We start from the raw sequence: 25,550 nt of genomic DNA, 5'->3' as shown, positions 1-25,550 counted from the left end.
CAGTATTAACGACAGAGTAACTAACAACGGCAAAGGTGTTTTATTAAATTAATTATGTATACTAGGTAAACGGTAAGTTGGCACGGCTCTGCCCGGCCGGGCGCAGCTTGCCTATCGGTTCGGTTCTTCATCACGCACGGAAGCTCAGTGCACGCATTATATGTAGCACGCGTTTTAATTCGATTGTTCGCCAGATCGGACTTGTCGGAAATCTGCTCATACGTCCCGTAGAAGGCTAAAAAAAAAAAAAAAAAAAAGGGGAAAAAACATGTTAAAGTGACATGTGGTTGATCCTATTTAGGTGCATTTACACACACATATACACACTTGTGCGCGTTCCCAATTTGCCCTACAATTTCAAAGACAATGACGAGAGGATCACAATGATCGAGCTGCAAAACATGAGAAAGGTGAACAGGAAAGGCGAAAAGACGTAGTTGAGGGCGTAGAACGACCCGCTTGCCAGGAGAATAAAAAAGACGTTGATGAGGAAGGAAAACAAAAAGTTGAATTTGATCACTATCAAGGTTTTTCTGCTTATTTCAAACAACTTGGTTATGACGCTTATATCATTGTCGACGATGCACGCGTCGGCGCTGTCCATGACCACGTTTGACCTCGTGCTCAGGGACAGCCCCAGGTCCGCGCTCTTCAGGGCGAAGCAGTCGTTTATTCCGTCTCCGATCATGCACACTTTTCCTACATGGGTGAATCGAATGGTGTGGGGTAAAATGTGCACCCATGGGGATACGGGCGCGCAAATGGTCGTTATAACGAACAGAATGAACATCGCTGATTTAGACCCCCCAAAAGGATATCCTCTCTGGAGGTGCACACACATACATACGAATACACACTGCTCCACCTTTTCTCACTCACCACTACCGAGTGCCTGTATCTTCTTCACAAAGTGGACCTTCTCCATGGGCAAGGTATTCGAGGACACATTCTTTTTTGGTATGCCCAAAATTTTGGAAATGTAAAGAGCATTCATATAATTATCACCAGTACAGACGTACACCTTTTTGCGTTCCCTCTTTAGGTACCTAATCAAATCAAATACCTCCGGTTTTATGTCATCCACGAGGGTAAAAAATCCGACAATTATTCCTTCTATACACATAAAAATTATATTATTACTTTCGTTTTTTTTGCTATTGGAATAATTGTACAGGTACTGATAAGTCTTATGCACATTACAATCACACGAATACAGATGGGCCTCCAAATTTTTGATACTCAATTTTTCATCAACACTTTCTGCTACATTCCGACAGTGTGTGTTTTTATACTTGGTATAGCAGTAGTACAACGTACCAATGGTAACCGATAAATCATTTACCACTCCAGTAATTCCCTGACTTTTCTCATTTTTCAAATTTTGCACATCAAATGTTTCATTAATGCAAAAATTGGAGTTTATAAAGGTATTTATTGACGTAGCGTATAAATGGTTACTATACTTTTCCAAATTTGAACTTAAACTTAAAAAGAGGTATAACCAGTTGCTAATTTTTTCACTCAAATTGTTTTCACTATCAAATTGGTCATCATCATTTTGTTTAATCTGACCGCCGTATGGCGCTTGTCCATCTGCCTGTGTATCCGTAACGGTAGTGTCATTATTTTCGCTGCTCGTTTCGCTCGTATAAGAATCGTCCTCTGAATAAATGGACATTTCCGAATTGTTTATAAAATACTCCTTGAGCGAAGGATCTCCTATTTGGTTATATTTACTTTTCTTCCTCTTATCATTTATAAATGACAGTAACCGATTGAAGATGGATTTTTTTCCACTGCAGGGGATGTCTTCCGTATCGTTGGAGTTTTTCGAACTGTTTCTTTCTTCCCTCCTCATTACCGACTTTTTTATCTCAATTTTGTAATAGTCCCTTTGCGTCGTGAAGGAGTAGAAGGTGACATTTTTGCCTGAGCAGTGGATGCTTTCAATAAAATTTAGGGTCTTATTATTACCCTCATCATTTTTGTACTCTTCGGTGAGGGTGCCTCGGTATTGCGGCCAGCTGTCCTTTCCACCTAATCGATCTCTCTGTTCATTCTTCCCTGGGATATCCCCCACATAGGCAGCGGAGCCATGCAAAAGGTTCCCCTTATTTTTTACCCTCTTGTCCACGTTTCCATAATGTTCCCCCCCATCGGAAGTATCACCTAGACGACTGTACACACTTTCCCCATTTATGTCACCCAGAGTGGGTTTACTTTTCTGTGCTCTTTTATTTTTCTCTTCACCCTTGTGCAGATGAAAATTGCTAAAATGGTGATCATCGCTTGGGAGAGAGTCCAACGAACTGCCCATATGGTCTTCCCCAAATTTCACAACAAGCTTGTTCTTTGACGCACTCTTCAACAACTGGTCTGTGAAAAACTCTAAATTGGAAGACACGTACACCTTGTTTACCACCGGCTTCCCAACTGTTAGCGTGCCCGTTTTGTCAAAAATGAAATGATTACACTCCAGGAATATTTCGAAGATGTTTATATTTTTTAAAATAATTCCTATGCTGCTACAAATGTACGAGCTGATGGCAATGGATAGGGGACTCGCCAACCCAACGGCACAGGGACAAGCCACACATAAAATTGATAAGGAAAAATGTATAGAAAAAAATACACACGATAAAAATCTGTTCAACTTAAAATAATTATCCTTCCTTATATTTACATAATCAAAATAGGTTAGGAAAAACCAAATGAAAAATACCACAATGCATAACCCCATAATGAATGGGATAAATATACTGGCTATTTTATCTGCATATAATTGTAAATTCGTTTTTTTGCAATTCACTTCATCTAAAGTTTTTTTAACATATTCAATATAATTCCCCTTGGAAATATCATCAACAAAAAGAATTATCATCCCCTGGACACATTTAGACCCTGCATATATTTTGTCTCCTTTAAATTTGGTAATGGGTTTTTTCTCCCCACTTATCATACTTTCGTCTACATAGGAAATGTCGTCATTCATCTTTATCCCATCAATTAGTAACGTGGCCCCTTCGTAGAATACCAAAATGTCGTGCTTTTGGATAAATTGGACTGGGTAACTATTTATCGCAAAATCATTTATATTAATCTTTTTGCCTTCACACAATATTTTGTTTATATCTACTCCTTTTCGTTCATGGGGGGGAGGATCTGCCTCTTGCTGGGGGAATCATCTCCTGCTCCTCCACCCATTCCTTCCTCTATCTTAAACTCTCCCTTTGAAAACTGAGAACTATTTTTGCAAAGGTCAGACAGTGCACTACTTCCAACAGGAGACATATATCCATGTCCACTGTGGGACACATTTCGATTGTCACTCGAGTTGCTATGACAAAGTGCTGCCCCATTGTCTTTCCCATTTTGCAAACTGCTAACCGTACAATTACTTATCTGCTTCTTTAACTGGGTATCTTCCGTTTTGTCATTCCTCTTCTCCAGGATGTATACTTGATTGGTGTTCCTCTCATACAAATCTTCTATTTTCTTTTTCGTAAAACTGACTAAGAAGTTTTCAATTTCGAACCCTAATTTCATTATACATATTAGCAAAGCGGACGAGTCGAAGTAGAGTGGAATTCCGTCCATGTCAACAGAAAAAAACAAACAGAAGAGCAAAAGCAGCAGGGAGTAAAAGTAGGAAAACGAGGAACTGATGGATATTAAAACGTTCATGCTTATTATTCCATTCTTAAAATTCTTGTATCCATTTAAAACAAAATGAAATCCGAAATAAAGGTAAACAATGGAGCTTAGCAAAAAAATAAAGAATAACCTGAGCGGCAGGTTTCCAAATATTTTATTGTCCAGATACGTGCTTGACGACGTATTGGCCATACTACTGTTTAAATTGTTCTCATAAAAAATGGATTCCCTTTTTAATAATTGTTCCTCCTTGGTACTCCCTTTTGCCATTTTACCACTTTGTTCTTCTTCCTCTTCTTTAATGTTTCCCTCTTGGGCCGATTCCATTTTCACTTCTTTTCCCGAATTTACGGTCTTCCCCTTTGCGCTTGCACCTCTGCTGAAGCGGGCATGAAAATGTGCAACGGATTCTCCCCTGGGATGAGGGTCCTTCCTGAGAACAGCCCCTTCAGCGGACGCTGCTACATCGTTAGACGTTCCTGCACGTTTTCCTCCATTTACCTCTTCTTTCTGCTTGTCATCCCGTCGAAAGTCAAACAAAAAATCCACCTCGCCAATCTCGGTCATACTCCCCTTCTTAATATGTCCACCATTTGAAGACGCCTTCTGAAAGTAGTTAGAGTTCGGAATAATCTTCTTCGAAGTGTGCGCCTTCTTTCCCACGGCATCCTCCACTCCTTCCTCATCATTCACACCATTTTCCTCATATGTTTTTAATTGTATTTTGTCAGACGGGAATAATCTATCCTTCCCGCGTTCTTTCGTTTGTTTCGCCTTCGTGTTTTTCTCTCCAGATTTGTCATCTGCAGCGTGGAGTCCTTCTCCATCTTCCACTTCTGCGGCCCCTTCCTCCAAATGGTCCACCCCCTTACCAACTTCTTTACCCTGAGCCATCCTAACATTTATGTTTTCGGGGTTCACGATGGTCGAGTTGTCTTCCCCCTTGCCTTCCTTCCCATCACTTGGTGCAACCTCCTGGAACTTCCCCTTTCTAGAGTTGCCCTCCACATCGGAAGTGAAAACGCGTGTAGATGCACTTCCACCCGTCGTGGTCATTCCCTCCTCTTCCCCATGTGGAAAATACCGTTCGGTGAAAGAGGGACCGAAGGAAAAATTGTTCTCCCCCCCAAAATCACCTTTCCCATTTTTGAAGTTGAAAAAATTAAGCATATTCACGTAATTCTTGTAATTACCATAGGAGTAGAAGCCATTCATTGAACCCATATTCATTTGGTAATTATTAAGCACTATAATGACAATGCTCAAAAAAAAGCAACACAAAAGTTCAATTAATTTACGAGAATTATTCATTTCGTTATTTTTTGTGCTTCTAAAAAATTTTTCCTTATCTTCATCATAGTAAGCGTCGATATTTTTCTTCTTTTTTAAGCATTCCAAAATGAACCTAATTCCGACCACATCTGGGTTATACAAAATGTAGACATACTCATGCCGCACATCATATTCTACATTTTTAATTCCCTTCATATTTTTCAACAAGTCATAGGCCTTAATCACGTCGTCCCTAAATACATACAAAGTTATGTCAAAGAGGATGCCGTTACTTTGGTTATCTTCATCCTTGTACAAATCTATCAAGTCGTTATTAAATCCGCTGTCCTTTATTTCATTCATTATTTTGTTCACAAAATTTTTTACACTATTGTTATCGCTACCTTGGTAGTTGAAACCGATGCTGGGGTTATAAGAATCCCCCTCAGAAGACACGTTCAACTTTAACTTGACTTTACTATCTGTTGCGAAACTATTTCCATCCATGATTAAATTTTTGTCTTTTAAAAATTTGATAATTTTATTTCCACAATTGTCACAGGTCATGTTGTAAATTCTCAATTCGCAAATGTATATATTTTCTTTTTTCCCTCTGTACGTTTCGTAATCTTGGAAGATGTTTCCTCTTCGGCTTCTTTCACTTTGGAGTGAATCTCCCTTACGTAACTGTGCCTCCTTGCACCCGTCCTTCCTTGCGCATTGACGGTTCGATTGGTCCATCTCCTGCTTCTTACCATGCTGCTTGCTCCTTTTGGTTTGGGTAACCGACTGGAGGGTATTGAAGTTTTCGCTATGGAGGGGGTTTTTATCACTTCCGTGTTCACCTTCCACTTCTGCCTTGTTGGCCGCATGCGCATTTTTGCCTCCTCTTCCGTTATGAGCATCCCTCAAGATGTTATCCGTAACGTTAGCAGGGCGCTCACCAGGACACTGACCGGTCTGCATATCATGCACATTACCACCAAATCCGTCACCTAGCCCATCATCCATGCCCTTCCTATAAATTTCTTGATACCCCTCTTCACAGTAACTCCCGGCATATCCACTGCTAAACTGTCGGCTTATTTTTTCATGCCCCAAATTTTCACCACTGTCACCACCGTGAACGTGCTTATCAACGCCTTCACCAACGCCAAATGCATTTTCTAAAGTCACATATCCATCCCCATCGGGTATCCCCCTCGAGTTCACCCCTTCATCCATATTTTTTCCCAAATTGATATTTTTAGCATAACTATTGTGGTGATTACCTTTTGTCTTCTTTCCCTTCGGATAAAAAGTAAACGTGTTTACATCTTCGACATTTTCACCATGAACGAATTCGTTCAGTGTGTTGTCCTTTTCTACTTTATCTTCCTCTTGGAACTCTCCATCCATATTTTTGCTACTGTTTATAATTGCTACTAACCTGTTCGCATCAATTATACTGTCATTGAACAATATGGAAGCAGAGTTCTCGTCGAAAGTGACCTCCTCTACCCCATCTACCTCTTCTATGTGCAAAGAAGTTATCTTACTTTTCACACTACTGTTTATGTTACTAAGGAGCAAAACACTTTTTGCCATTGTGCAAAGGGTATGCTCATGGGGTGTTCATAAACGGGTGGCACACACAATAAAATGGGACAAAAAAAAAAGGAACGTAAGGAGTGTGCTAAACTATGTTAGGCATATAATCAAATTAGTAAAGTGACTTTAGGGATCATGGGACATTTTGAAAATATTATCATTGGCTTCTTAAGTAACTTACTATGGCCCTTATTGTGGCATTTTTTACGCTCCCTTTTTTGTCACTTCTTTTTCCCCTTCTCGGGTATATAACGCGGCACAGTTCGATAAGCGCATATAAATTGATATTCTCACAATTCGTGCGACCATATATGTGCATACAAGGGCTGCAAAGCCTCCTCAACAAAACTATTAAATAATAAACTATGCACCTCCCCCCCGTGTTAGTTAAAAAGAACGCATAAAAAAAAAAAGGGGGGGAAAGGAATTACACACGCAAACGAATTTTAACTACAAAATAAGCGTCTTTTAAAAAGGCATAAAAATGTCAGCAAGTCTTAATGTGGTACGTGTAAACATTACCAAGGGTATACCTACATCAGGACAACAATTTATACGCAAAGAATAGGTCTAATTATTACTCAATCAGGGGCGTGAAAAATAGCCATATAAAATGAATTTAAAAAGGAAAGAAAAACTGCGTACAATTGTGTAGGTAAGTATAACCTACTAAGTTTGCTCCAATTTGTGTAGCGTTCACCAGGCGTGCTTCGTTGCTATTGCTCCAACAGCCAGCTACTATACTCTTCAAATAGTGCTGAGAGGACCTAGGGCCGCACGCAAAGAAGGTACATATTTTAAGCGTACATCCGCGTGTATGCTTGTACAATCGCGCTAGGGCATATTCTTACAGATGCGTATTTACCATCGTACATTTCGCGTGCATACATATAAATGGCGAAAAAAAATTTGCGGTGATGCAAAATTAACAGAAACGAAAAACTCCAAATACAAAGGTGAGCGAAAAATAACCTCGCGCCATAGATTCAAGAATGAATAACACACTGTCAAAAGAAAGCTAAAAAACGTGGTCACCAAGGTCCTAAAAAAGCCGGGGAGTGCATTTTTTTCAAGTGCATAAAAGGACCCGGTCCCCAATGCAAACTTAAAAATTATGCGCATCCACAACGTTATTCGACATTTTTTTCTGGCACATTTTTTACCTTTATTTATTTTTTACTTTTTTTTTTGCTAGCACGCTTTACCCCTTCGCAATAGAATTGCAAAATTTGAAAAGCACCTTTTTAGTTGCGCACTAATTGGTATGTACCTCACCGATCAGCTAGCTAGATTGGATGTTTTGTTCAGGAATAAAAATTCCTATAAAGCGTTATATGTATATGTGTATATGCATGTACATATGGGCAAACATTTTCATGACTCTACAAGCGTAACTTATAACAACGTGGGGCACTTTTCCACGTTTCGTTCCTCAAAGGGGAAAACTTCAGTTAGATGAAAAAGGCATTTACGCAATTTGTGAAAATTCAACCACGATAACTTCAGTGGGGGGAAAAAAATCGAGGCAGCCTGATTCACCTCGGTTAAGAACAGGTCGTAACGAATAAAGGCACGTCGCAAAAAAAAAAAAAAAAATACCCACAAGGGGAGGAACTATTTCACAACGGAGCACATATCCACAGGTGTGTGTATTAAACGTGGCGCACATGTACTAACACATACGTAACAACGCAGATGCAGCGAAACACGCTAGAAGGTGTTCCAATTCTCCTTGTGGATGTTCTGGTTATCGACATCTATATATTTCGTGTTCAGGTAATTGCTCTGCTTCTTCAACTTGTAAATAAACTTATTGTTGTACTTGTGGAACGAATCTATGCTCTTCTGCACAGTACTTAAGTACTCGTCCAGGTACTTCTCATCGATGGGATTTTCATAATTTATCTCTAATTTTTTTCTAAACAAATGATTTTTATATATTAAACAAACGCATGGCACATAGGTGACGTCGCAATTGTAAGAACACTGTGGACAGACATTAACATCCAGGAAAAAAAATTGTAACTTTTTATTTTTTTCGATAATACTTTTAAATTTTTCAAATAAAAGAACACTAATATTATTTTCATAGCTTCCAAAATATAGGACCTGCAAGTCTGTCGACGTAATGACATTTGTGCATTCAGTTTCCTCCTTCATTTTTCCTAAATTGGTTCTCACGGCGTCCTTCCTTTCTTCCATAGAGGGTTTAAATCCGTCCTCTAAATGCTCCTCATTATTATCCCACATTTCTTCACCATTAAACTTGTCTTGCAATTTGGCGTAATCCTTAAAGTACTCATTTTTTACAACCAAATCGTGGTACTCATCGTAGCTGTTTATTACCTTTAAGTTGTTGTAGTAGGTGTTATCCAATTTATACACATTATAAATGTACTTGCTGTCAACAGGTGTGACGACGTTGTTGGTCTTCGCTGTGCTGTACCTCTTGCCTAACAATGCAGCTGTGAATTTGCCACTCATGCGGAGTTGATCCCGCTTCCATAAACATACTACTTTGATCATCTTAATCATTTTTGCTTCGTTCTAGTGGCATAGTAGGAGGGGGAGGGAAAGGGGCACTGCAAACATGACAGATGCAGCAGAAGCCGTAACAAGCAGCAACCACAGGGGCCCTTTCAAGTTTACATGCCAAACATGTCGTGAATCAATACTTCCCTCTTCAGTTTACGCTGGCGTGCATACAAGCCTTTATTTTCCAGCGTGCTTTGCATATGGAAAATGCGCCCACAAAGGTGATACGCCCAAATGTGCGAAAGTGAGCAAATGCGAAAATGTGAAAACTTTGCGAAACGTGGGGCCCACTTGCGCAAACATGTACGCAACACAGAAACGAAAAAAATGCTCCCCAAAATATTTTTTGTTAATACTTTCTATATGGGCTTTAAACGGGAGTTGTGCCAACAGAAAAGGAGTGAGGAAACTCGAAAAAAAAAAAAAAAAAATTGACGCAAGAACGCGCTGCGAACCATTCAGAACATGAACAGCATCGCATATGCATAGCATGTGAAGAGGATTATGGAGTTTATAGTGAAGATTTACAAATGTACAACTTAGTCGTATGCGCTATTATGCCCCGTGTACCCCTACACTGTATTGTATGCACATAAAGGTATAGCATTTTTTTCCTTTGAACCTTTTCCACCCCGGATTTGCACTACACGCCGTGTAAAATTGCGCGTCCTATTCCCTTCCATTTTGTAGAAAGCATATTTAAGGGAACCCGCTTTAATATCGTCTCTCCACTAGTTTATAAGTCCCCCTATTTTATTTCACAAACTGGGGCATTCGCATGTTTACCTGTGCTCTTAGCCTATACTATACACCTTAGTGAGTTGTTTCGATTCTTCCAAAATGACGCTTTTTCAAGGGAAAAATGAACAAAAGGGGAAAAATCTTTTTGGTTCCTTAAAGAATGAACTCACCCTTTCGTGATAAGATATATGAACATTAATCCTTAGTATATATCTTTTCACTGTTTTTAAAAATGAAAAAAGGCAATTATCATGAAGAGGATACAAATGTGGGTTATTAAACAATTTGGTAGGAAAGGAAATTGTAATGTATTCCGCTGGTTGTACCAAGGTACACTGTGCACGGTGACATGTGCAAACGTATCGGTCAACCCGTTATGGGGATATTTCAACGGACACGCACACGGGCACATGTTCACATATAAATGTACTCGGTGCAAATACTCCTTTTACCAAGTCAAATATTGCAATTTGCAAGCATGTAATGGATTGTTAAAAAAAAAAAAAAAAAAAAAAATACAATATTGTATATGCCAAAAAGAAACAAAACAAAGCAAATATGCGTGTTTTCACTTTAATAGCTTAATGTGCTGAGATAATTGATGCTCTCCACAACTTGTGCATCCAACTTGTCCTTGATGGGCAGCAAAAACTTAACAACGGCGTGAAGGGTGGTCTGTCCTACCAGTTCGTTTATCTGCAAGTGTGGGGGGGAATGGCATTAGGCGGAGTTATGAACAGTTGTGCGGAACACATTTCGGTGGTAATAGACGCACAAATTTTACGACCCCATTTTCAACACATAAGCAATCCACTCAAATATTCCACCCCCTCGGAGGAAAAACCTCCTTCCATCCGTACCTGATAGTTCTGTCGACACAACTCCCTCAGCGTCATCAAAAAGTTGGAAGACAAATCAATGTTGTAGTAATCTGCCGTGGAGAGCTTCTCCAGCATGTTATCCGGGATCAGGCTGGATGAGAAGATTATAAAGGCCTCTTCGAACATCTTCCTCTTCATGAACAGAATGCTCAGGATTAGGTATGACTTGTTTTCAATTGATTCGAGCTTGACGTTTGAGGGCCACATGTTCTGCAGGTGGGGGGAAGTATATCACAAAAATGTACAAACGGAACAACGCAACTGCAGTGCTCATCGTATACGCACACACGATTCGCTGATTCGCCATCGAGATGGCTACACGGTTACAATCCCTGTTATTGTCCTGCCTACCTTGGCCAAGTGATAAAAGCGGAAGGCGCACTTGCGAATGTAGACGTACTCCCGCTCGTTGTTGTGGTAGTAGTAGATCAGCTCGTCGTTGTAAATTCTAATTAAAGAATTTATGGCGCTCTGCTCGTCCTTCAAGATGTAGTAGCAGATGAAAGAAATGATATAGTTCTTCCGCTGATTTGCAAAGTACGCCAGGATGGCATAAAACTGAGAAATCTTATACAAAATGGAGCAATGAACACTAATAATGGAATTATCCAAGGATATCTTATTCAGCGTGTTAATATTCTTGCTCTGCACATACTTAAAATTTCTGCACTTGTAATGGTACTCTTCGTCATTCTCATTTTTATGTTTACATAATTTACTATTATGAAAAAGTTTCTTCTTGTACAAAACGTAGTACATGAGGAAGAAACATTTTACGTCCTTTCTCATTTTTACTTTATTTTTAAATAAAAAGAGAAAGTCATGTAATTTGCCATAAAGTATATTCCCATCGTTATTTATATGCCCAATTACACTCTCGTGCAGGAGGATATCTTGATTTTCCTGCACAATGCTCTTCAACAGTTTTATACTTAAACTGGTCTTCAAATTAAGCAAATATGTTATTTTTAACAAAATATTTATGTTATTATTTCGAAGTACAAAATGGTCATAGGGGAGGTCACTACTATTCAAACTCAGGTTAATTAAATTCATTCTGTCTGCTACAGAGGTAGCCACAATTTCCGTGGCTTCCACCGCTGCGGCGGCAGAGGAAACTTCGTCATTAATACCATTCATGGAATTGTCCAAAAATGAGTCGCTTTCATTTTTTAACTTCAAAAATTGTAACGTCTTTAGTTTTATATTATTCAATTTCTCATTCTCGAAGATATTATTTTTGTGCAAAAATATGGTCAGCACTAGGAGGATCCTCTGGACGTTATTCGATATACAGGATAAAAACGCAACGGTCGTGTAAATATTTCCCACCAACAGGAGGTAGTAAAATAGCTTAATGTAGAGAACGAAATTATTTTTTAAAATTTTTGATATGTTCCCCTTAACCTTTTCTGCTATCTTCCCATCTACTACAATAAAATTATTAATAACTTCATCCACCTTAAGCTTCGAACAGATGGAAAAAAATTCTTTATTTTCGTTGACAATACAGTGCGATATGCAAATAAATAACTTTTCAATTTTGCTGTTTATTTTCTCCCTCCTAAATTTTGTGTCATTTAAAATTGCATTATTATCATCATCGTAATTGTAAAAACTTAAGTTCGTATCCATGACGTCAAAGTTTTCCTGAAATTTACTTCCATACAAATCAAAGTTCTTCGAAAGAAACAAAGTCAACTCGATCCATATACTCGTCTCAATATTGCAGTACTCAAAATTGTAGCCATACTTGTTGGTGATTCCCAAAGATTCAATGTAACATATGTGTTCCGATTCTCTCTTCATTCTTTCCTCCATCTCTTCATTTATTTCAATGTTTCCAAATTCATCCTCCTGCGACTTCTTCGGCTTCTGAAGCATATTTGTAAACATATCAAAGAAGAAGGTTTTATTATTTTTGCCTTTTTTCCCTTTCCTTCCTCTTTCGTTGTTGCTGTTCTCATCGCTGCTGAAGTAGCCCCTCATCGAGTGGCTGTTCCTGTTACTATTAGCATCGCCCCTACTTCGACTTCTACGTCTGCTATTTCTTCCTTCATCATCGATGAGGTCATCGTTGGGGTGTCTTCTCCCTCCGTTGCGATGGTTACTTGGATGCCTACTACCTCGACTGCCGTTCCTTGGGGGGCCCACGTAACCCTCACCATAGTAGTTGTCATACGGATCATCACCATAGGGGAGATCACCATAATCACCATAGTAGTCGTCATTGTATTGACTTTTGGATCTTTGTTCTGCCCGTCTTCCCCTCATGGGATCCTTCCCTGGAGATGCTCCCTCTTCCCCATCGTACCCTCTGCCCTTATAATGACCACCCTGTCTGTTGTAGTCATTTCTGCTCAGTCTGATACGACGATCATCATGATGATGATCATCCTCCTCGTCATCCTCGTGACGGTTGCTCTCATAGCTGGGGCTCTTCCCCTCGGTGTAATGAAAAATATTTTTCATCTCCATTTTCTTATCCCGATTTGTGTACATAGCCCCTTTTTTGTAAAAAATGTCAGAAAACAACACACACAGCAAATCGTACGCATAAATGTTGTTAACGCAGAGGTAAATAATGGAGTGGAAAAAATTAATCAACACAGACATGTTGATTTTTTTTTTAAAAATGTCTGTGCAGTCAAAATCCACCTTCATATTCTCGAAAATGCTTATCTCATTCGTTTTATTGTAAATTAAAAATAAAATTCTTATCAGTAATATTACAAAGTCGTACAGGTAACTGTCAATGCTTAAATTTTTAACAAATTCCTCCCCCTTGATTATCTGGATTAGCCCCAAGTAATTTCCACACCGAAACATTATGTTAACCAGGTAGAAGAAAAAATGGATAGTGCAGTTTTCCTTGTCCATTTCATTCTTATAAAAATTATCATAACAGTAGGAAAAAATGGCGTTCGACTTGGAGTCCACAAAATATTCATCAATCTGGTTTAAATCCTTGGCAACATAATTGCTTATTTCGATTTTGTAAAACTTGTCATGCAAATGTTGCAGCGTCCCGAACAGATAGTTCAACAGCAAATTCTCATAGGTATAGTTGGAGCCACAATTTAACTTATCCTTACCGTTGTTGTTACCATTACCATTGCTATTACCATTATTGTTGTTGTTATCCCCGTTTTCGTAGTACTCCTCCTTTTCCCTCCTTTTTATATTTTCCTTCGTTATAGACAAATTCATATTTAACAAACTATTCAGAATGTCTTTCAAAACTTGCTTATAAATGGAGTCCACATCTAGGGCATTTACATTTGTCGTGTTTGTCCCTTTTCTTTTGCCTCGCCTCCTATCCCGATTTGACACAGCGTCACTCTCCTGGTACTTACTTATCTGAGATTTGAAGAAGTGGTTCTTCGAGTTCATATAATAATGGTCATTCACTTCAACAAAGCTTCCAGGAAATAAATTCTTGTCCACATTTCCGATAAAAATTTTGGAATAATTTAAATTCGTGTCACTTAACAGTAAGTAGTAAAAACTTTTAAAGGGAATAAAATCCACTTTGTAAGCGTTCACATTGTATAGCCAAATTAAAATTTGAAACTCATGTTGATCTAAATCTAACACATTACTCTTAACAACCTTTTGATTTTTTTTCTGCTTAAAATTCACCAAATAATCCACAAAATTTTTAAAAATATTACTTTTAAAATTATCCCACATTAACGAATCATGATCATTCAATAAAGAAAACGTTGTCTTCTGTATATCGTTTATATTATCATTTATTATTAAATTAATATAATTGTAAAAAGTCCCTTCTGATTCCTTTTCACTAAACACCTCATCATCTTCATAGGCCTCATCGAAAAGGCCTTCCTGCTTTTTTATAATAGTTAACTCTTCTACTGACTTGTCCAAATTGTCCTTACTACCAGCCAATTCGTCCTTTTGATCACTTTTAAATTCTTGTGTCAGGAAACTGGTTGCTTTTCCTTTTTCGCCCAACAGCAGATTATTCTGCGTGCCCATCAACGTATTATTATTAGCCCCCATATTTTTATTTCCCAAGAACAAGCTGGTTGACGCTCCACCTGATCCACTTGTGCTTATTCCCTGACCCAAACCACTACTACCTGTCATTGTGTTGGCACCCAAATTGGAGTTTAATCCGCCTAAACCACCAAATATGCTCGACGACCCGCTGGTATTAGCTCCAGTGCCGGTACCGGAACCTACCCCCAGGTTTAAATTCGCATTCATATTTGATGTCAAATTGGAACCCAGGTTTGATCCCAAATTTGAACCCATGTTGGTGCCCACACTTGTCCCCAGGGTCGTTCCCAAACTGGATCCCATACCCAGTCCAACTCCTCCTGTGCTTAACCCGGTTCCCACTCCTCCAACTCCAGGGGTGGAAGTCGCACCGGTATTCCCAGAGCCCAACGAAAAACCAGACGATGTTCCAAATATATTTTTACTGTCACCCACTCCACCGAAATTCGTACCTGTTGATACGCTTCCAAATATATTACTCGTGCTACCACTTTGCGTTGCTCCTCCTAATCCTGGCGTGGAAGAAATTCCCGTGGCAGCAGAACCGACAGATGTACTCTGACCAGCTGTTCCAACCTGTCCAAATATGCTATTAAATTTATTTTGGCTCGATGGCGTTGTCATGGAAGATGAAAACACATTACTACCTCCCATAGGGGTACTGGTCGAAGTTGTTGCACCGAAGAGGCTACTGCTACTTCCAGCTTGTGTTCCTCCTGACATTGTGCCAAAAATGTTACTACCCGTTTTATTTTGGCTACCCTGCACTGTGCTCCCGAAGAGGTTACTACCCGTACCAGTAGTTGCACTCGTTCCCGGGGTTGACGACATTCCTCCAAAGAGGTTTCCACCCGTGGCTGGCTTTGCCTGACTGACTCCCAAGCTGCCAAACATGTTACTGCTACCTGTTGTGCTTTGGCTGGGCGATTGTAAATTTCCGAAAACTCCACCCGGTTTGTTCTGGTTCATGGAAGAAGCATTTCCGAAGAGATTTCCAGATGCTGCACTGGTTGGTGTGCTGCCGGACATCCCCCCGAATAGGGTGGTGCTTCCTTTATTTTGGCTCATGGCACCGGTAGCGCCCCCAAACATGCTACTACTTGTATTACCCTGAGTGGAAGATTGCAATGCTCCAAAGAGACCGCCTCCCTTATTTTGCCCCATGGGAGATGCATTCCCAAACATGTTACTCTGTGTGGATCCTTGATTAGCCGTCCCAAAGGACCCACCAAATAGGCTGGTTCCCTTATTTTGGCTCATCGCACTGGTAGCACCTCCAAACATGCTACTACTTGTATTACCCTGATTAGACGTTTGCAACGCTCCAAAGAGCCCACCACCCGGTTTGTTCTGGTTCATGGAAGAAGCATTTCCGAAGAGATTTCCAGATGCTGCACTGGTTGGTGTGCTGCCGGACATCCCCCCGAATAGGGTGGTGCTTCCTTTATTTTGGCTCATGGCACCGGTAGCGCCTCCAAACATGCTACTACTTGTATTACCCTGAGTGGAAGATTGTAGCGCTCCAAAAAGACCGCCCCCCTTATTTTGCCCCATGGGGGATGCATTCCCAAACATGTTACTTCCTGCTGTTTGATTAGACTGAGCCGATGTGCCAAATAAACTACTTCCCTTATTCTGATTAGCAGAGGATAAATTTCCAAACATATTTCCAGAACTGGCCTGATTAGACGATAAATTGCCAAAAAGGTTACTTGACGATGAAGCAGGGCTCTGATTATTCTGTTGCATGCCTCCAAAAATCCCTTTATTGGATAAGTTCGTTCCTGGAGCATTTAAACTGGTTGTTCCTCCAAAAATATTCTTCATGCCTAAGCTATTCTGATTACTTGAATTCATGAATAAATTATTTCCTCCCATATTTCCTTGATTGGCACTATTTCCTACACTTGACCCCCCAAATATATTTTTGTTACCTAAATTGGACTGCGTATTCATATTGTCGTAGAGCCCTTTATTTGCGCCTAATCCACTGGAGCTCGTGTTCATATTAAACAGATTCTTATTCACCAGCGCATTGTTCGATTGCGGTGTTTTCGAAACTCCAAAAATGGACGAGTGATCCGTGTTCCCTAAGTTGGGCTGGACGTTTGCATTTCCAAAAATCCCCTTATTCGCATTGTTCCCTTGGTTGTTAAATGATCCAAAGAGGTTATTCGACGAGGAGTTCTGCATATACATAGTTGTCCAATATTATAAAAAGGAAATAAATATTTTTGTGGTGAAAAAAAGAGGAATGCCACAATTATTCTAATAAAAATTTTTATTTTCCCTTTTTCTTTATTTCTGTTCATATGCAGTCCTCTTTTCCTGACTGAACATATGCTTCACAACTGTGGCTCAAACGGCTGCACCTTGAACGTTTCACATTAACGTGGAACTCTCGATGTGCTTATTACGAATACCACGTGTCACTTGAATATGGACATATTCACACGTCACTATACTGATGCACACACAACACGGGTTTTACCGCTCTGGGTGAGTGCTTCCACTAACGCAGGAATGCCTACCTGTGGAAAACCTGCCTCCCCAAAACGATCGAACTTTCAGCCAATTCGGAACAGGCTGAAAAATTAAATGATCACATCTGATCATGTAACCGCTGCAGTCGGGTCATGAACAGAGGCATCTTCGCAAGTTTTAATGCGAACGAGGAAATGACCCGCATGCATGTATGTATATGCAAAAACGGGTAAGCACACACACACATACATATATATGCAGTTATGTTATGTGCACATTTCCTGGGTTGATCAAATTTTTCTCACTGCGACACAACCCACAGTCACGCCCTTTTATCCCTTATTTTGGGGAAAATACGCATGCGTAACTTGTGCAATTTTCCGAGCAATAAGGAGACATTTGTTCTCTCCAGAGTTCATGAAAACAAAAAAAAAAATTAAATGAAAAATAAAATATGCTAGTGCCTTTCTCCACGAGTCAATCGGCCATTATTGCAGCCAGGTAAGTTCTTATATCTCACCTGTTGGTGGCACTATGCAAAGGCGCAACTGTATAATTGTACAAATGAACAAGTAAACAAATGAACGCTGCGCACGTACATTCATCCATCCGTACACGTGTACTTACGCATGTCGCGCATAGCAGTACTCCCGTGGACGTTCTGCAACTTTACGCTCTGCTTTTATACAGTTACAAGTTTGCTAGCCATCCCACTTGTATTCATTTGCCGCTACTTTTATCGGCGGTCATTTCAAGTGGGCGAAGGGGAAAAAAATGACATAAAAAACTCTCTTAATGGAAAAAAAAAAAAAAAAAAAAAAAAAAAGCCGCTTTTTACGCGGTATTAATATATAAGTTACTTTAAGGGGAGAATAAAAATTTGAACGCAAAAAAAGTCCTTGCAATTATATAAGTAGGGACAAAAAAAAAAAAATGCAAGTAAATAATCCAGGCTATCTTACATGTTTCAGGAAGCGCAAAACAAATGAAATTCTGTAACATATGTGACAGTATGCGAGCTGCGCGAATTTGTAAAAATGTACGACACGCTAAAGGGGCATAAAATGGCCGGAGTATATTTCACGTATGCACGGGCGCAACTTCCGTGCGCACTTGTGAAAATAAATAAAATAAGAATGAGAACAAACTCCCCGCGGGAACACAAGCGTATGGAAGAAATTAAAAATGGAAAAGGAAAAACCCCAGCTGAAAAAATTAAAATATACATACACAAATATGTACATATATTATACACTCATACACAAGCGTATATATATACATACTTATACCGAGAGGACCTTTTTTTCAGTGGCGCATTTTCCGTGTAAATAGTATGTTACATTTTTGTGCCGCTTGGTGTGTGCCTCACCGCGCGACAATCCAGGACGGGCTTACGTGCATGGGCCCCCACAATTGCAGAGGGAGAAAATCTCGTCTGCATTAAAAGAGCTGGAAATTTTATTCCACAAAATTGAAACGCACAAATGCGAAAAGAATGGCGAAATGAATATATTAAAATGTGACCAAGTTAAAAAAAAAAATTCCAACATGTACCAGTGGAGCGAGGCTGTGTTAAAGAATTTCGCCTTCTTCTTTCCAGTATCATTTGATAAACGGCATTTTATTACATAGGACAAATGGTTCCACTGGACATGAAAACACATAAAAAAGTGTTCACCCCTGGGATATTCACCCACGCCGAATTTTCAACCCATCCAGTTATGGCAACTCGTGCACCCCCATTTGTCCACTTGGAAAACATTTTCATCGACCGTTATGGCAAATGATTTCATTCTGCCCTTGTGCTTATTCAAAAGGAGTCGCAATGCGAACGGGCAGAGCAAGACCCTCCCCACACCACATCACCGTTTAACAGACATTTATTCAGGTTAAACACAAGGTGCAAAAAACTACTTCACTCGTACCGTTCAACGTGGGAACATTTTTTCCATAGCTGTAAATGATAATTCGCAAACGTATTCAATCTTTTCTCTAATTCTTTTAAGTTAAGCAGCATAACGAATTCGCGCTTAGCAAATATGCAATATGGGGAAAAAGAAAAAACTAAAAAAACATTAGCCATAAACCTGTAGGAAGGGTACCTTCCATTAGGTGTTTAACCATGCACGCGTGCTAATGTGGACGCGAGCATAGAGAACACTATTGACATATACGCGGCGAGGCAGACGCACATGGCGGTACACGTGTAAATGTCCTCGCCCAAAAATCAAATGGTTCCAAAAAAAAAAAAAAAAAAAAAAAAAAAAAAAAAAAGCAAAAATAAAGTTAGCGCGCATGACGATGGACCCAACTGATCGGGTGGAGACTCATCTGGTCACACACTGCGCAAAGTGAAGGTACGCGAAGTGTAGCTACGCCGAATTGAGGTTAACCTTGAAAAAGCGCTTCATCGTTTCGTACGTCCCCCATGATATGGCCGAAGCAGGAATGCACAGGGCCATTCTTGCCATGGATCCCTTGAAAAAGGAACGGAAACCCTCCTTATGATACAAGTTCGATACTACTCGATAAAAATTGAAACCTTTTGCGTTAAAGCACTCCGTCTGAATTCTCGTCTTAATAACGTCTAGTGGATTTGTCACCACGGCGGCTACTCCGCCACCAATTCCTGCACACACAAAATAGGATGTAATATGATTAAACGGTTTGTTAAAAAACTCGTTCCTCCTCTTCCTAAAATTATCATCATTATTGTAGTTTCCTAGCCACATATTATTCCTCAATGGCACATTATCGCATTTCGCCCCCGTAAAGTTAAACGAGTCGCCTATCTTATGGTCATATTTTTCTGAAAGGTCATTAATTGAACTGTTTTCTAATGTGTTGATTACATTTTTAAATAAAATTTCCTCGTTCGGTTGTTTTCCCCCATTTGGTGCGTACTTTTGCCCGCGACTTTTACTCATATAATTCACCGAATCTGTGTCCTGCTGAATGAACAACTTGATCAATTCGTCACTATTGCCGCTAAGTGACTTGTCCGAAGAATCGCCTCCTTCGCAACCTTCCGCTTCGCTACTATGCAGACGGTAGGCACCACTACCCGTAGGTGTATTTTTACTCTCTTCCTTTGCTTCGCCGTTGGTATGTCCTCCTGTAACAGAGCAATTTTTACCGGTCCCCCCACCCGTGGTGCACGCGCCTTGGCTGTTATTCCTACCCAATCCACTCATGCCGCAAAAATACTCAAAGTAAACTTTCTTCATTTTTTCATTTGTACATATCATGATAATTTGGTAGGGGATGTTCATCAGCAGGGTTATTGGCAAACTCAAATATAAACTCCTGATCCCATGCTCCCTTAAAATCTTTATCGAATCCATGGAATTTTTGTTTATGCCTAACTGCAGCCTCTGCTTTAGCGTATCTATGGGGGTGATAATCAAGTCGTGCGCAATGGTTGCTAAAAACCCTGACACGGCTATGCCAAAATAGTTTAGGTCTCCCAATTTGTAGTTTCCCCCCTCCGTTTTCTTCCTATCAAGATGGTGATTCCCCCCCTCTACGCGACTACCCCCACTGGCACGCACCTGCATGGGCAAATTCTTAGAGCACACACTGGAAAAGTACTTCTTACTATATTCAAATGTGGAGAAATACAAGGCATGCGCAGGAATGCATCCTAACACGACCACATTAACCCCCTTGTACAGATTGGAAATATTGCTTCGTATCAAACTCCAGTTTTGCTTCGCTATGTTAACACCGTTGGACATATTTGGAAATAGGCTCCTCATAAAATTGAAGCTTTTTCCATTTCTGCTAAACCTGGAGTAGCTAAAATTGGAGTTCCCCTTTTTGTAAATATTATTTTTACATGAAGAAGAGTGGATACTTCTGTCAAACAAGTTTCTGTAAATATAACTCTTCGTTACATAACATAGGTTATTACGAAATATGTTGTTATTGTTTCGCAACAAGGAGTAGTAAGAATTGAAACCATCGTTCCTCATTATCGCTGCTTTGCCATTAGATAACACTGATGTGCTTTCAGTAGCATTGTACCACTTGGTTGGGAGGAGACCCTTTTTTATATTTTCCAAGAGGGGGGTGAAAAAATTCCATTCACACCTTTGGAACATATAACTTTTTTTAAATGCCTCACTGGGAAGGCAATGATCAAATTGGACATTCTTACTTGTCCTTTGGAACAGCTTCAAATAATTACTTAACTGTGGCATCTTGCGACAATCAGTATTGCCACTATTTGCGCATTTCTGTTCCGAGAAAATAAAAGAGAAATTGCTTTTCTTGCTCAGTTTGTTAGAATCACCTATCACATATCGCTTATTCGCCGTGCTGGGAACAGCACCACCTTTTAAACTCCTCCTGAAAGATAGACCGCTGTTCTTAACACGCACCAAATGAGTGTTACTAATTCTGTTACTGGTTACGTGGGTACATTTTCCCAAAAGATCATTTAGTAAAACATTGTTTACCCTTTTCATCCCCCCTACATTCCTTTTTATTACGTGATTTGCCCCCACCTTGCGGAGAAGTGGCTTCATTTCCATGTAACCCCACCGTGCAGGATTACAATTTTTCACTGTTTCGCCATTTGCACCATATTTATGGTACTGACTTTTTCTCCCACACATGGATGCACCGTTGCTGCTTTTCTTGAAAATAATTCTCCCTGTTACTTTTTTTGCGGACAAGGGATTAATTTCTGTGCGATTAACTGATGAGGGGCAACCACCCTCCTTAAGATTGTTACGTGTGAGCTTATTCGTGCTGCCTCCACACTCCCCTTTCTTAGTAGCACTAGCAGATGTGTCGCAAGTAATTCCAAACCTTTGGAAGTTTTTCATTTCTTGCATTGCTGGCACAGTTCCTCCGCTTCTAGCCCTGCTTAGGGTATTCCTTCCCATCCTAATAGGACTCCTACTTAATGAATGGATTTTCATATTCTGGGAGCTTCCCACCGTCCGACTATCACCAACAGCCCCAGGAGGTTTATCGAACAAATTGCATGTTCGATACTTTCTTAATTTGGCCAACTGGTTATACTGACCGCTACCACACTTGTCCTGCTTAACACTTCTACTATCAGCAGGAAAGTTTTTATTCATTATTCTACTATGGTATCTACGCGCTTGAAATTTTTTATTCACCACCTGGGGCACTACGCCCCTCTGTTCTACATTTATACCGCCCGAAAGAAATTGTCTCAAATTTTTTTTACTCTTTCTCAATCCATCTGATGTAGCACCAAGTGTGCTGGCATGGAAAACACCTTTTTTATTAAACGCAGCCATCATCTTCATGTTACAAAAATTTTCATAAGTACATGTCTTCTTATAAATACACCCATCACAGCCTCTAGACGTGCAAAATTTTTTCTTATCAATATACATACCACTTTTGTGAGCCTCTACGTCGTTGATATTGCTCCCGTTACCATTTTGTCTGTACATGCTGCACCTGTCGTACGCCCTCCTCCCGCATTTCAGACGATCGTTCGTTTGTATATACGTTTTAATCGTGTCCAGCGGGTACATAAAAACGTGCTCCATCAGCCCTGCTATACTTCCACAGAATATATGTTGCCATAGGGGCACATCTCCCTTGTACTCTTCCCATTCTTCCCAAATAAAATCAAAAGACTCAATTTCGATGTCGTCAAAGGCGTCATTTACGGATAGCTCGTTCATCTTACTTTTACTTCCCTGTCAATTTTTTGTTGCCTCTCCAGTGCTGCACAATTGGTGATGCTTCCTTTATTCAGTACTGCTATTTTTTTTTTCTTCTTTCCTAATCAATCTACCATTACCTTCTGCCGGTTTAACACGAAAAATTGTACGCGTTATTAACACGAAAAGGAGCCACTATCCACTCACAATTTATCTCCACCCCATTACTCTTCTACTTACAAAGGACAAAGGAAACACGGTTGTCTTTAAGAAAAAAAAAATATATAGGTTGCAAATGTCTCAATATACATGTCAAAAAGCAAAGATCGATCCTTAAATCTGCTTCAGTTTCCCTTTGTTATGTTAGAACAAATTCTATTACATGTGGTTGCAGCACCAAAAATGCTTTTATCCTAATAACTAAGCTTTTTTAAGTGCAGCTAACTCACCATGAAGATTTTTACGAGTATATGCAGGAAGCAATATATATAATGGTAAATGGTGGCGAGGTAAGAAAAATTGCAGCTTTTAAAATTGGCTAATTAAAGAGTACAAAAAAAAAAAAAATAGAAAAAAGCACAAATAAATGAAGAAAAAACAAACAAACAAATGTGAAAAGCCAGAAGTTAGTTGTTAATTCAAAAAGTAGAAAAAAGTCGAACGAAAGGAAAGGGAAAAAAAAAAAAAAAAAAAAAAAGGCAATTAACGCAGCCTATATCTATATAAATATATAAGCGCCTATACATAATAAGTAGCATTATTACATATGCAGCAAAGTGCTTAGAGATTTTTGCTAGCCCCCCGTGAAAAATTACAGCACAAAAATGTATCCCCATAAAATAATTAAAACTGTTTCATGTCACTCTGCGCTTGAAGGGTTATATATGCAAAGCTTTAGCACGGAAATCTCAGCGTAGGCATAGCATCATAAACACGTGGTTCCTGGTTACTCCATGCGCAAAAAGGTAGTTGGTAAAAATAGGCGCATTCAGGCGCATGTACACGATGTATGCAAAAGGCTTGTATGTTGCTCCTAAATATAATTCACGAAAATTCTTGAACGACAAGTATCTGCAATGTGCATATCACAAGAAAGCTAAAGAAAACGCGCAAATTATGTTTATACAAAGCGTGAAAAAATATATGGGCATGAAAAAAAAATAAGAAAAAAATCCACATTTGCGTGAAAATTAAATCACAACAATAATCCGCTTAAATAATTAAAAAAAAAAAAAAAAAAAAACCAAATCGAAGCAAAACAAAGCAAAGCAAACGCACAAAAAAGGGAAATTTAGCATCTACACTCCTATTTTAAGCATCACTTTGGAAAATCCCCCTTTTAATATCTCTTTTTCGTGAGAGACGGAAAAGATATTTTCACAAATTACAAATGTGCAAACCGAGTTCACGTAAAATAGTTAAAAAATGTAAAATCGAAATAAGATTACATACCATTTTGCGCATTCGAATGGTGTTTTTCTGTCAAGGGGGAAAAAAGGCAACTTTGACAAAGGATAGGATGCATAACGAGTAAGAGTACACGCAAATTCAAACGTACGAATGCATACATGCCTAAGACAATCATAAGGAAGAGTAACTTTTTAAAAGGAACAAGCGAGTCCACAAAAATGTAACTTGCTGCGGCATAACGTCGTAAAACGTCAGGCGGAGGAACGCCCCATAATTTTTGACGCACTCCGCGACGGTCGAATGGGAGGTACTAAACAAAAACAGCTTAATCAAAAGCGCATTCACAAAAAGGGGGTGTCAAACGTAACGGCGAATATTTTGCAACTTAAAGAAAAAACAATTACACGGTGGAAACAAATTTCTATATACTTCCCTTTGACTTGAAAAGGAATGTGCTCATATATCAATATATATGCATGTACATGTGTACAGTTTGGGGAAAAAACAAATTAGCAACGGAACGTCGCACAAAAATTAGGCTATTGCGAACGCGGTCGGCCCCTTCAACTGGTTACATATAACGCGAAGGGTGAGCAAATGAACACGTTCACATAACAAAGGAGGCAAAACTGTTGGGTAGACTTAAAATCTATTGCGGCGCTGGAATGGTTAAGCATGGATATAAAATTGTGTGATAAATTTGCGTGATGGTGAAGTGTATGCACAGGTGTGTGTGTGTGTGTAATAATGTACATAAAAACGCTTTTTCGATGAGGCGCGTTTACTGAGCATATCCTTCGAATGATAAAAGCAAAAATAATAAGGGGATAAAAAGGTTTTATGAGCTTTACGCGAGTAAGGTGCTAAACCGACGCAAAGATTCGCCGAAAAAAACTATTTTAAATTGAATTAAAAAAAAAAAGACTTTTCTGATCCTTTTAAAGTGAAGTAATGTTGTCTTTTCAGACTGACCACGTGTTTTTTTTTTTTTTTCCAAATGTTCAAGAAAGACGCATTCATGTACACAAAAAGGGGAACATTTTTATTTTGAAAAATATCCTACAAAGCGTCAAAAAAAAGGATATTTCCATCTTACAATTTTTATATTGTTTAAAATTTCCTTTTTGGACAAATGTTAGAGAAGGAGAAAAGTGCGAAAGTTTATCCCATCCTCTTCCTTAACACGTATTTTTTTTTTTTTTTAAAAAAAAAAGCGAATTCGTGGTATGCATAAAAATGAGTGAAAAAAAAAAAAAAAAAAAAAAAAAAAAAACAGCTAAAAGTGGGCACAAACGAAGCGCTA

At 39.3% G+C, this 25,550-nt stretch overlaps 5 protein-coding genes across 5 annotated transcripts; all 5 read right to left on the bottom strand.

Annotated features, from left to right (window-relative positions):
• Positions 1–216: 216 nt before the first annotated feature.
• Positions 217–2,992, bottom strand: PCOAH_00018780 (E1-E2 ATPase/hydrolase; the record flags this gene model as incomplete). The annotated part of the gene is made up of 3 exons (XM_020058687.1): positions 217–235; positions 354–699; positions 880–2,992. 3 exons carry the CDS (start codon positions 2,990–2,992, stop codon positions 217–219), a joined length of 2,478 nt encoding a protein of 825 aa, XP_019914218.1.
• Positions 2,993–3,132: 140 nt separating this feature from the next.
• PCOAH_00018770 (E1-E2 ATPase/hydrolase) lies at positions 3,133–6,513 on the bottom strand (the record flags this gene model as incomplete). The annotated part of the gene is made up of 1 exon (XM_020058686.1): positions 3,133–6,513. One exon carries the CDS (start codon positions 6,511–6,513, stop codon positions 3,133–3,135), a length of 3,381 nt encoding a protein of 1,126 aa, XP_019914159.1.
• Positions 6,514–8,226: 1,713 nt separating this feature from the next.
• PCOAH_00018760 (Uncharacterized protein) lies at positions 8,227–9,051 on the bottom strand (the record flags this gene model as incomplete). Its single annotated transcript, XM_020058685.1, has 1 exon — positions 8,227–9,051. The coding sequence occupies one exon, from the start codon at positions 9,049–9,051 to the stop codon at positions 8,227–8,229; it is 825 nt and encodes a 274-aa protein (XP_019914048.1).
• Positions 9,052–10,365: 1,314 nt separating this feature from the next.
• PCOAH_00018750 (Uncharacterized protein) lies at positions 10,366–16,898 on the bottom strand (the record flags this gene model as incomplete). Its single annotated transcript, XM_020058684.1, has 3 exons — positions 10,366–10,488; positions 10,653–10,883; positions 11,025–16,898. 3 exons carry the CDS (start codon positions 16,896–16,898, stop codon positions 10,366–10,368), a joined length of 6,228 nt encoding a protein of 2,075 aa, XP_019913981.1.
• A 2,657-nt stretch (positions 16,899–19,555) lies between these two features.
• PCOAH_00018740 (Mitochondrial carrier protein) lies at positions 19,556–22,858 on the bottom strand (the record flags this gene model as incomplete). Its single annotated transcript, XM_020058683.1, has 1 exon — positions 19,556–22,858. The coding sequence occupies one exon, from the start codon at positions 22,856–22,858 to the stop codon at positions 19,556–19,558; it is 3,303 nt and encodes a 1,100-aa protein (XP_019914261.1).
• Between the last annotated feature and the right edge of the window lie 2,692 nt (positions 22,859–25,550).

Source organism: Plasmodium coatneyi, chromosome 7, assembly GCF_001680005.1.
Source record: "Plasmodium coatneyi strain Hackeri chromosome 7, complete sequence".
NCBI classification, from domain to species: Eukaryota; Apicomplexa; class Aconoidasida; order Haemosporida; family Plasmodiidae; genus Plasmodium; species Plasmodium coatneyi.
The sequence above is the reverse complement of the archived record's forward strand: the minus strand, read 5'-3'. Positions and strand labels throughout refer to the sequence as shown.